At 35.6% G+C, this 12,891-nt stretch overlaps 1 protein-coding gene across 3 annotated transcripts in view; it reads left to right on the top strand.

Moving 5' to 3' along the window:
* Positions 1–12,891, top strand: part of MAP2 (microtubule associated protein 2) — a 68,809-nt gene that overhangs the window by 41,603 nt on the left and 14,315 nt on the right. For 2 of the 3 annotated variants that reach the window (XM_003406092.4, XM_064286726.1), the window contains 3 exons: positions 1,265–1,435; positions 2,011–2,158; positions 6,601–6,941. In XM_003406092.4, coding sequence (XP_003406140.1) covers positions 1,265–1,435; positions 2,011–2,158; positions 6,601–6,941 — 660 coding nt within the window. The remainder of the gene's footprint in view (positions 1–1,264; positions 1,436–2,010; positions 2,159–6,600; positions 6,942–12,891) is intronic. The other variant, XM_064286727.1, reaches the window with a different exon arrangement.

The raw sequence follows: 12,891 nt of genomic DNA, 5'->3' as shown, positions 1-12,891 counted from the left end.
ACTTCCATTTGTAATATTCTTCCATCTTAAGACTTATTTTATAAAGTGCAATTTCTATTGATAACACATCCTCAAATAGTAGAATTCAATATTTGGAGCCTTTATTTTGGTCTCTCATCATGCAGTGATTTCAGTTACTACAAGAGTTCTTTGAAAAGGTTTGACATTTGCAAAGAGTTGGCCATTGTGCCAAATCTCACTTAAACTCATCAGAATGTGATAAGGGACCCTCCAGGGAGCTTATTTCCCCACTCCTCCAGAAGGCACAGAAGCAGGAGTGAATATAATACTCACTTTTAAACTCACTGAAAATAGTATATATTAGGAATATGACTATGTCTTGGATATAAATATACAGTGTGGGAATTGCTTCCAAAAACTTTCTATAATTGAATCCTCAGAATAACCCAAGCTTCTCGCAGAGACGAGAACATCTTGAAATTATGTTCTCTTCCTGAGCAATTTCAGTACTGAAGAAAAATGGCCACCTCAGCCTCAGAGGGCTTTCAGTGATTCTGCTCACCCAAAGTAGTCCACACCAGAGAGGTGTGCTCATATTTTTTCTGCTTCTGTCCCAAACTCTGGCTCTAGACCTTAACAGTGGGAGGTCTCAGCACTACCATGCTTCTTCCCAGAAAGGGTCTTTTCTGCCCCTCTTTCAGAGGCTAAATTACAGGGTTAATACTTGCAGTCATGTCTTCTGTTTCTCTGAGTGCAGTTATACACTTACAGATTCCTGTATCAAACCATCCATTTGGTCTCAGAATTTCACAAAGCCAGTTCTTCCATATCTAAGCAATGTTATTCATTCTTCCATCCTTCCATCCATCCTTCCTTCTCTCCATCCACTCATCCATCTGTCCATCCACCCACCATTTACTCAATAAATAGTCATTGTGCCACTGCTATGTACCAAGCCTAAACAACCACAGTGCTTGTAAGTAAAGGAGATCAAATAACATGGAAGCCTGGTCTGAACCTGATTAATGTAAGGTCAAATAATTTAGCATTAGTTTTCTTTTTATGTGTGGCATACATTTTTATATGAGTATCCTTAAGTTAATTCCAGTTAAAAGGAGGTGTTCAATGAAAGTGTCTTGTTCTCACATAAATGTACATCTCTATCATTAATTATAACCATTTATCATGTATTCTTATTAAAGTTAAACATTTAATTTCTTATATGTTTATGCTTCTTTTTATTTTGTTTTTACTTCATAGTTTGGTTTATGTTGTGCTTTTGTTTGTTTTCTTTCACGGCTAGAATTCTACCTTGTCAAAGATTCCTGCCTTACAGGGTAGCACAAAGTCCCCAAGATACAGCTCAGCCTGCCCTAGTACGACTAAAAGGGCTACATTTTCTGACAGTTTTTTAATGCAGCCCAACTCAGCGGGCTCCACAGACCGTTTGCCATACTCAGAATCAGGGAACAAGGTAAGGCAGCAGGTCAATAAAAGATGCAGAAAGGAATATAATTTGGGAGAAGGTTGTAGGACAAGATTCAGGAAATATGTGACAGCAAAGACTTAAAGTTCTAAAGCATATGAGACATAAACAATAGACTGTATTAGAAACAAATACAAATTAAAAGTTTCAATAGTTGTTAACAACCTAACCAGTAAAAAAATATAGAAAATATCTCTCTGTATCTAGATATGCTATCCAAGATTGATTTTTTACTACTTTGATTATCTTGTGAAATTTTAAATATAAACTAACAGAACAAATTATATATGATATATAGTGTATTTTATTTTATATCATATTATATATAATTAATAATAATAAATTACATTATATATAATAAATAGTTTGGACATGGACCTTTGAGAAAATGTGATCTCTAAGCTATAAAGCAAAAATGTTTATAGGTGTATAAAATGTGTTAGTGTGTTTTAAAATAAATTCATCTATCATAAGTGGAGGGAAAAAATCAGAGCAATGTAATCACTTTATATAATTAAAATAAAGATTGGTAGGAATGCACTGTCCTCTTTTCCTTCAATCAGGATGGAGTTACCAGGAGCCCGGAAAAGCGCTCTTCTTTGCCAAGACCCTCCTCCATCCTCCCTCCTCGCCGAGGCGTGTCAGGAGACAGAGATGAGAATTCCTTCTCTCTTAATAGCTCCATCTCTTCTTCAGCACGACGGACCACTAGTAGGTTTATTTTCATTTCTCTTCCTTGTTATTTTTTTTTAACCTCTTAAGTGGCAGAGAAATTATTATGTTCTTATCTTTTACATCATTCAAATAAAACATGCATTAAAAATATTTATCCTAAGAATCAGAAAATCTGGACTGTAAATGATGAGTCCCAAATACCTAGCTCCTCCGTTGATAGAGGAAAGGGGCACATAGCACCCTGTGATTTCCTAAATTGTTGTTGTTCGCTGCCAGCAAGTTGGCTGCTGACTCAAGGCAACTCATGCACAATAGGACAACAGAATCGGACCATTGTGATCCATGGAATTTTCATTGGCTAATTTTCTGATGTAGATTGCCAGGCCTTTCTTCCTAGTTTTGGCAGTCTGGAAACTCTGCTGAAACGTGTTCGGCATCATAGAGACATAATTTTCTGAAGTAGATTGCCAGGCCTTTCTTCCTAGTTTTGTCAGTCTGGAAACTCTGCTGAAACGTGTTCAGCATCGTAGAAACATGCAAGCCTCCACTGACAAATGGTTGCTGTGCTTGAGTATATTGACCAGGAATTGAACCACTGCACCACCACTGCCCTCATTCATTCAATAAGATTAAATAATTTTTTCAGAATATAATTTCTCTCTTATTTCAAAATTTATAGCAAAAAATAAAATTCTGAAGAAATAATTAATAGACAAAACCAATAGTCAGTGATTTTTTAAATATATATCAATATAAGCTTAACTCTTAGTAGAATTCCAAGTTCTAGGATCAAACTGGAGAGTCAACAATCAAAACCTAGGATTCTGGTCAGTTTGTTGAGTCTACATTCCAAATGAGGCTGCAGATGTAGCATGTTCTGTGCAATAGCGTATGTTTCTTTTTGTTTGATGGTCCTTGATGAACTGGTTGGCAATTATTTTTACAGTTTATATAGGGGATATAAAAAGGCTCTAGTCGTTGCCCACTTACATGTCAGGTTGCTACTAAGTCTATCTAGTAAAACATAGCTTTGCATTATTTTCATAAATATTTTACTATCACAACAAAAATAGCTACCATTTATGGAGCACTTGAGTCACGATGAGTTGGAATTGACGGCAACTAACAACAACAAAATGAGCGCATATTGATGCTAAATTCTTAACGTACATTATTTCACTCACTGTAGTTAATAATGCTGAAGGCTAGATTTTAATAGCTTTGTTCAATCTATTGATGAGAAAAACTGATTTTTAGAGTGGTTAAGTAACTTGTCCAACGCTACACAAATAGAAAATGGTTGAGTTTGGTGTTCAGCCCTCTGATAACCTCAAAACCTGTGCTCCTGATGCCTTCTCTATATTTATTTGGAATTCCTGGTGGTGTAGTGGTTTAGAACTACTGCTGCTAACCAAAAGATCAGCAGTTCAAATCCCCCAGACACTCCTTGGTAAACTCTATGGGGCAGTTCTACTCTGTCCTATAGTGTTGCTATGAATCGGAATTGACTTGATGGCAACGGGTTTGTTTTTTTTCTTTTTCTTTTGGTATATTTGTTTGCAGGCAATACCACTAGAGAACCTCTCTGTAGAATTATTTGGAGAATAGTATCTGTCATGTAAGGACCAGGACAAAATGATGGGAGTCACTACCATTGTCACATTACAGTTGATTTCAGGATTTCTTTTTTTAAAATGTTTAATAACACTTGGCCTGCTTCAAGGGTGACTATTTTGCATGACACTTTAAACAGTGTTACTTGCCTACAGTGAAAGTGTTTGTTAAAATTAGACTGACTGTACCCTATACTATTTAGTTTCATGAAATATCAGCATTCCTTGAAGTATGAACTAAGAACGTTTTGAAACCACTAAAATTCTTTTTATCCTAGCAAAAATAAAGGGGTCAAATGAACTAGCAGAGAGGGCATTTAAGAGTCAGTAATCCAGGGAAAAACTTATCTCCAATATCTAGGGTTGAAATTGGCCATCAGAAATAATCCAGGGGTGATGAGACAAAACATGGTCTCAAAGGAACTGCATGCCCCAGAGGAACACCTTGAATTATGCTTGTATTTGTTGCTATGGAAACAAAATGGCATTTTCTCCATAAATGCACATATTCAAGCTACTGCATGCTGCATTTTAAAATGTATCTGTATGTGAGTTGCTTTTTGAAATATTCGGAGCCAATTCTGTTTGACTTTTAACTTATGTTCATGGGCATATTGTATTGCATTATTAGGTAATGAACTTAATTGATCCTCTGATAATCTAAAGACAAAGGGTCTATTTTATGTAGCAATAGCTAAAAGGCATAAAGACAATTAAAAGAACAAGGAATTTGCCTACTCCTGTCCTATCATCTCCTTAACTGCACATGGAATGTTCTGGCACTTTGTACTGCTACTGAAAAAATCTTAAGGAACAGTGCCATGCCACAAGTTTATTTAGCCAGAGAGGAGAGAAAGGCATTGTCATTGAGGAGTTGACAAGATAAATAAGAGCACAGTTTCATACAGTAACTGGTAAATATTTTTAAAATTGTTTTGGTATCTTAGATTTAACCTCTTCAAATAGGTTAAACACTTAAACTAAATAGGACCAAATAGGAAACACTTAAACTTATCATTTTGACAACTGTAGGAAAGTTTATTACAATAAAACTTGATCATATGTACTGAACCGCAGTGTTAAGACCTTGTTACTTGTGATCATTCCTCATTCCTCAGATGTAACACAAGTCTTTTATCCTTTACTTTGTTTCAAGCTTAAAGCCATTTTCTACAAGTATGGAAGTCACTTGGGTTGATGTCATCCAGTACAGTAACTCATGATCTCATCTTCTCCCCATGGACCTCCTCCTGTATCAGACAAATACTTCATTCTCAGAAAAACTATTGATATAAGTTCACAAATAATAATTACCACAATATGATAGCTAAAACACCAGAAACTGACAAACTCAGTGACTATAAAAACACAGCTGCAACGAAAACAACAACGTGTGCTTGTAGCCCAGGCAGACGAAACCATATGATTCAAAGTGTCATCGTAATCGGGCATTAGAAGGTTCGAAAGGTAAATTAGCAGAGAGTTTTAGCCTTGTAGGTGTATTGAGACATGTAAGCTGGGCTTATGAAAAATGTTTTCTTATAACTGACCACAGGGATATTTTTATAAAAAATAAATTTCTGCTGAAACACTACAAAAATTTTAGACAGTCAGTTTGTTGTCACCCCTCTCTGACAGTGTCACCTGGAGTGGTCTGCACCCACCCACACACACTCCCTTAGTGATGCTACTGATGGAAATGACTCTTTAGGAAAATGTTTTATTTTAATAGAAGCTGTTTTCTACACCCTTAACATCACTTCAGCTCAGTCTCCATAAAGAAAAAAAAAAAAAAAAAATCTCATCAGACTTCTGATAAATTCTAAATCCAATTCATTCCATTCAAAAAATATTTGTTGAACACCTACTGTGTTCAGGCCCATGAAAGGCAATAATGCCAGCTACAGTGGCAAATAATACAGAGGAGGTCCCTCACCCATAAAATTGCTTTGAAGTCTGCAAGATGCTATACTCTTATTTATATTAGCATTCCTTCAAAATAGCACTCAAAAATCCTTACATTCAAAAGATAATATCAGAGAAATGTAGTACGGAGGAAAAAAGTAAAATAATAAAATGAGGCTGAGGTCAAGTTGAGGCGAAGAAATGCATCTCAAAATAGCCTACGTAATTGACAGTGATGGATGGTTGATTTGACACCAAACTCCCAAAGGAGTGATGAAAGCAGCAGAACAGGCACAATGAGGTACAAGATCCATCATGGATATATGGTTATAACATTCCAGTTCTTAGAAGAGAAATAGATTTTTTTGATATTAAAAGCTGAGAGAATTTTCCTTATAAGGACACAATACAGGGTATATTAGGACAATATATGACATAGTATGAATGGCCTATAATAAACAACTCACAGTGCTCCTCAAGATAAGCTGAGAAAGTAATATTGAAACACAATTTAACAAATACCATTTTACACAGGCAAAAACTCTGTGGTCTAAATACATGGCCCAATGCTGTGGGTCCACCTGAATCTGTGAATAAATTTACTGCAGAGAGAAGTGGATACCATACATATCATTCAGTGTAGACTCTTCTTTCAACTAAAGACAGATCCACATGCCTTAATGATCACACCATTAGAAAATAGCTTTTGGCACACTTACATGAGTATTAAGGAAAATAACCAGGTTTTATCTTTGTGTTAATAGCAATACCAGTTCAAAAGAAGCAGGTTATGAAAGAAAGGAGGTCATTAACCCTTTTGAGTGTTATTATGATGACTCATATACATTTCTAAATGCTTTAGAAATTAAATGAATTGAGTTCTAACAATCTATGAGAAGAGGGATATCTTGAGAACATGCTAATGTTGTGGGGTTTTGTTTTGTTTGCTTGTTAATATAGGGTCAGAGCCAATTCGCAGAGCAGGAAAAAGTGGCACCTCAACACCCACTACCCCTGGATCAACCGCCATCACTCCTGGCACACCACCAAGTTATTCTTCACGCACACCAGGCACTCCTGGAACCCCTAGCTACCCCAGGACCCCACACACACCAGGAACCCCCAAATCTGCCATCTTGGTGCCCAGTGAGAAGAAGGTCGCCATCATACGTACTCCTCCAAAATCTCCCGCTACTCCCAAGCAGCTTCGGCTTATTAACCAGCCACTGCCAGACCTGAAAAATGTCAAGTCCAAAATCGGATCAACTGACAACATCAAATACCAGCCTAAAGGCGGGCAGGTAAGCGATGAACACGTATCTGTTGCCATAACTAAAATCCTATTCATTAAGTATTCTGTTGACCTCCTCGTCTTATACACTATGAGTTCTTAAAATAAAGGGGAGGTTGGAGGTAGTAAAGAATTATTGGTGATGATTGCTTGCTAAGAGTTTGAACCTTATCTGAAAAAGCTAGGCTTTAGAGTAAAATGAAAATCACATGCCATGTCCATTCTTTCTGGTTATTATTTGATAAAAACGAATTTAACTATATGGGAGAATCGTTCCACCAGGTGATTCCTAACAGATCTTCTTTGAATGTGCCTCTGTTGCTTTGTGGATTTTAATTTATGAGATTGAAGTTACATTTCTGACATGAATTTTGATTTTCCATTTTAGATCCTGGTCACTAGCTCTTTGACTATTTTTAATGCATCTACTTTTATCTCCTTCTTTCTTCCCTGAGCATTTTCTTTAACATCTTCTTCCATTGCCCATGTTTACTCCAAAATCAAGTTTCTTCTCTCTAATACTGCCTAAACATTGTAAAGAGTGGTAGTCTTAGGATTTCTATTTCAGCTGAATTTTATTGAGTGGAGTTATTATTAAAACTCTACCTATTACCTCTTAACTTCAGCGTCAAAGCAAACATTCATATCTTTTCCAGCCAGGAGACTTTGAGTTCTGCCTTGACCTGGTGACCAAGACCTTGCTTACACATGGTTTGTTTGGACAAAGCCTTTAGCTGGGAAGGAAATAATACAAACATTATTTAATATTTCCCTTTAAAATTGATAATACCCATGGGATAGTTCGACTTTTCTTGTCGATGAAGAGATAAAAGAAAATACGCATCCTTGAAAGAAGAAAGCGATTAACTTAATTTGTACGTGAACAAACTTGTAATGCCCTTTCAATACCCCAAAAAATACATTTCTTTTTAACCTTGAAATTCTTTTCTGCCTTCTCTTTTTCTTGCCTCTTATATGTTCTGCCACTGATTTCTGATATCCTTCCTTTACCCCAAATAAAATTTACTTTTAGGCAGGTTTAGAAGGAAGATCTTGCCAAAATTTGAAATATCAGGGGCTCCTATTCACTGTTGAAACAAAAATTCAGCATGTTGCCTTCCTTTAGCGACAGTCTTCTTTGCTGTCTCCTTATGATTCTGTTCAAAAAAGCCCAAGCAGTTAAGAAAATTTAACCATTGGTGGTGTTGGAGGGATCCATATGCCCTTTTCAGAATGCCTATAACATTCTGTAATAATACAGTCACAGGGAGATTTTTTTCATAGAAAGATATGATTAAAAATATGAACTACAGAAAACATTTTTAAAAAATGCAAATTCTGCCAAATCTAAACCTGTAATTCCTGAAGATCTCATAATCCATTCAGCAGAGTTTTGTACATCCAAAAAAGGATATATATAATCGGACTTCTGGAAATATCTAAATGTCATCCTGCTTTCGTATTTATACATAAGTTGTTTAAAAAAGTACATTGAATAAAATCAGTTTAGTACCAATTTGAAAGTGTATCATTTTAGCTTTTGGGAAGATGAGCCTTAAAATCGAGTAATTATTATGTGTATATGAAAATATTTCTCTGTTTATAAGTATCCCCACTTCTTAGTGTGCTTCTGAACTAAATGTGGGATTTACTTGCTTATAGTCTGGGAAATTTTGATACTTAGAAGAGCCTGCTTCTTCTTGGAATCACAGGGGAATATAAACTATCACTGCAATGTTTTATTGAAACTAAAAAAATAATAATAAAAATGGAAAAAATATTGATATAGCTTATATAGAAATTTTAAATATTTTATTTTATTGAAAGGACTCTTTAAAGCCACAGAAGTAAAAGGCTGTTTTAGCCTCAGCTTTTTAGGAATCTCTAAGGTTAAACCAGTGTAGAAAATATGAAAATTATTTATTTTTTACTGCTTTTTTATCTATTAGGTTGTATTTCTGTGCCTAACTTTAGTTTCCTTCTACTGTATTTGACAGTTCATAAAATTGATAGAAAGCTCCTGTATTATTTTGAGGTGAACTAATACTGCCCTAGAGATTATAGTAGTTAATGACTGATAAAGACATATGACACAAAAATTATAGAAAGAACAAAAGTAGCTTCAAAATCACAGTGTCGTTTGAAGAAAATATCTTTTTTCATCAAGACAAGTGTTAATCTGCTACAAAATAACCTGTCTCTGCTCCAGATGACTTAGAAAAAATCCACAACAGCGGGGTTATAAGGACGTTGTTGGAGAACCTGAAGGTATCCTCACATATATAAGAAACAGATGGAAGCTGTTTGCCTTCTACTCTGTGGTAGATGGTATACAAACATTTAAATTGGAGGAGAAAATTTAATAGGGAAATTGACAGAACTGTGTAGGAGAAACATCATCCCTTAACACCTTAACACTATCCCCTTAAAAGCCACCTGACAGTATATGCTTTCCTTACATATGAGGAGTGAGAAGAGTTTCTCTTATCATGTGTGTTAAACAGGAGACTTTGCCTGGATTGTTAGTGTTTTCACGTTACAGAATGACTAGGACAAATTTTTATGTTAGAACTTCTTAGAGATGACCAAGATGATATGTCAAAGAATTTAATTATATGATTGAGGATCTATTTGGGTCATTGAAGGCACTGACATGTTGTTCCAAAATGTAAAATTGATAGCCATAGGATACTTGGATGGACAGTGGCCAACCCAGAATCTTTGAAGAGGACAGTACAATGCTATACTTGCTATAGGAGTCAAGCATCATAGCAGAGATATGTGATCTGTAGGTATTGACAAAAATAGTCATCTCATTCTTAATGAAGATAGGAATTAATTTGAAGATGTAAACATTAATTTTATTTTATCTGCCCAGATTCTGTTGTGAAGTGGTTAAGACTGTATATAAATGACAACTGTTAATTATTTATTATTGTTGTTTTCAAGTTTGTGCCTTCAATAAGAACTGGGAGGGGAAATGTATAATAAAAGCTATATGTGTCTTGAGAATTCAAAAACTTCCCAAGTTTTGTCCTTATAATCATGTTTTATCCTTATAACCATTATCTCTTCCATTAAAGTCCAATTTTCTGTTGGCAGAGAGGCTCAGCTTAGTGGCTCAGTTCAGTGAGGCAAATCAATGCCTAATGGAATAGATAAGCTAGCTGAAGATATGAGGAGCTTTACAGAAAGTAATAAAGTTAATCTTTTCAGCTAAAACATAAATTCATTCTCCTGGAAAGAATGTCTGCAGCCTTGGATTTACCATAGATAGTGAGCTTGGTTCATTTAACTCAAGCCATAGGTAAGACTGTCTCTGTAGAGTTATTTCCTGATCTACGTTAAGTTCAAATCTTAGAATAAATAATACTGACTTTACAAGGACACAGCTGTTGGGTTTAAGCAGAGGTGGGAAAATTTCTCTAAACCAGAGGCATAAAAAAAATTTAGGCAACAACTCAACAAAAGGGGTTTTTTACCTTTTCTATATAATATTTTTATATATGTATCCGGTTTGTCATAGGTACTTTGATTTATATGGAGTACCCTTACATGTTTTGACAGGAGTTGGTTTCTTGTTTGGTCTCTCCATCAGTGTTAGGAAGACCAACATAAAAATCAGAATCAACACTTTGTGTGTGTGTGTGTGTGTGTGTGTGTGTGTGTGTGTATGACAGGTGAAAGTTAGTAGCGAGGCGGTTTTCCAGAGTTTGTTTTTATTTACAGCTTGTTGGACGTAGTGGTTAGATCATGATCTCTGCAAGGCCATGTCTGTGGATTTGATTGATCAAATTGTACTTTTTATGAACGATGTACTTCTGCTTTCATCCATAGTCACAGTCAGCCATTTTCAGACCAGCTGGGATAAATATTTTGGCATCTTCAGGCAAGTCACTCCTGGTCCCAGGAAAGGGCAGTAGTCACCTTTTATGTAAAGAAACAGAAAATCTTGTCAGCCTGTCCCTTTCCCAGTCCATATTGCTGGAGCATCTTTTAGGCAGATAGATAGATAGATCCATTAGAACACGAATGTACGAAGAATATCCTTGAAGTTCTAGAAATAAAGCAATCTAGTTTCTGTCTCCCAGTTCTCAATGGATCCATAGAAGGAGGAGATATTAAAGGTCAGAGATAATGGCTATCAGATGCTAGGCCAATCTCTCATTTTGACTGAATAAGAAACAGAAGTCCTCATATTACCCACATCTTGCATATAGGACTTCTAATATCATCCCTAGATGGTTGAGCTACAAATTCAGATTCTATAATTTGCATTTAATGAATAATTAATTACCTAGCTATAAAGTATCTAATTTTATCTTAGCTGTTTTTTTTTTTTTTTTTTTGGTCTCCCTTAACTGTGGTTGAACAACATGAAAATGGCCATTTTCTTTAACAGCGGCTTCCATGAGGTTTATTCATATTATGATTAACGAAGTGTGTTAACAGTTTGTACCACCCAGGGGCTCCATGAAATCCCAATGAGGCCCCATTTTGTCCTCAGGGTCTAGCGCATAGTAGGTGCTCAATAAACCTGTCAAATGAAGGTAGTGTACCATATACATGGAGAGATGCATTCTTTCTAGTAATATTCTTATTTGAGTGTGAATGGCTTATGCCATTGCAATTATTACTCAAAGAAAATTCTCATGTTTGGGCCACAGTAAAGCTTGGTTAAAAGAATATTGGACTGTGATTTAAGAGCTGAGTTTTTGGTTCAGCTCTTCTATTAAATTATTGTGTGACCTTAGATACTGACCTCTCTGATCAGGTTTCTTGTTTGTAGAACAGAAGGAACCACACAATGCTTGTTGTCATATATAACACCATCTCATTTAACTAGACTAAGATCACTTTAAGTAGTATAATAGCATTTTTGCATCACAGTGGTCAAAAGACATTCATTAAGGTGTTCTAATCATTCCATATGTGTTTATGACAAAAAGGGCAAGCTGAAGCTGAGTGAAAAAGCAATACTTCTCAAGTAGAAAGGGAGCATAATTAGGAAACAGGGAGCATTAGAGGAGAGGATTGAGGGAATGAAATACTGAAAAGTAGACTGGAGTTTCTTTTATATATTTTTTAAAGGTTTAAGCATTATCATGAGACCTATTTTAAGTCTTTTACATACTACTTTGAATAGCTTGCTTTCCATTTTATATTCAAAGAAGAGAATGGAAGTAATTCTCAAGGTAGCTAATGAATTGTAGTGAAATGGTTTTTTTCTCCACTGTATAAAATTGTGATGGTTACCCCTGTGAAGGTCTTCTGGCAGCTACAAACATATAAGCAGGTTTATAAATTATATAGACTGAAAGACAAGAGTTAAGGCTTATTTAGATTTTTTTTTCTTTTTTACATATTTATTCTTTCATCAAGCATGACTGTGCTGGAGGCTATATAGCAAAATGGAGTGAGAAGAAAAGAGAGTATGTTTTTCTCCACTTGCCCTTCCCTGGTATCTTGCCCTTATATAATTTTAAGTTCTTTCTAAGCAGTTTCTTTTCACCTCCTTAACTCATTACAGTCTAGTTGATTCCAACTCAGCAACCCTGTAGGTCAAAGTAGAGCTGTCCCATAGGGTTTCCAAGGCTGTAATCCTTACGGACGCAGGCTGCCACATCTTTCTCTTGCAGAGCAGCTGGTGGGTTCAAACCACCAGTCTTTCGGCTAACAGCTGAGTGCTTCACCACTGTGTCACCAGGGCTCCTTAGGGATACAAATATGTGTTAAATAAGAGGAAAAATAAAATACCCCATGAACTTTGAAATACTGTCAGTCAACCCAGCGTGAAGAAAAATCATTCACTGAAATACATTTGTTCACGAGGTTTTTTTTTTTTAATATCAAAGTCATCATTATCACAAAATGAAAGCTCCCTATGATCAGGAACCCTGTCTTTATGCAATAGAACTCTTATAACTGTAATTCAAGTGTTTTTTTTAAATAGGATAATG

The sequence above is a fragment of the Loxodonta africana genome, chromosome 6 (genome assembly GCF_030014295.1).
Source record: "Loxodonta africana isolate mLoxAfr1 chromosome 6, mLoxAfr1.hap2, whole genome shotgun sequence".
Classification (NCBI taxonomy): Eukaryota; Metazoa; Chordata; class Mammalia; order Proboscidea; family Elephantidae; genus Loxodonta; species Loxodonta africana.
This window is presented reverse-complemented; position numbering and strand designations above follow the sequence as displayed.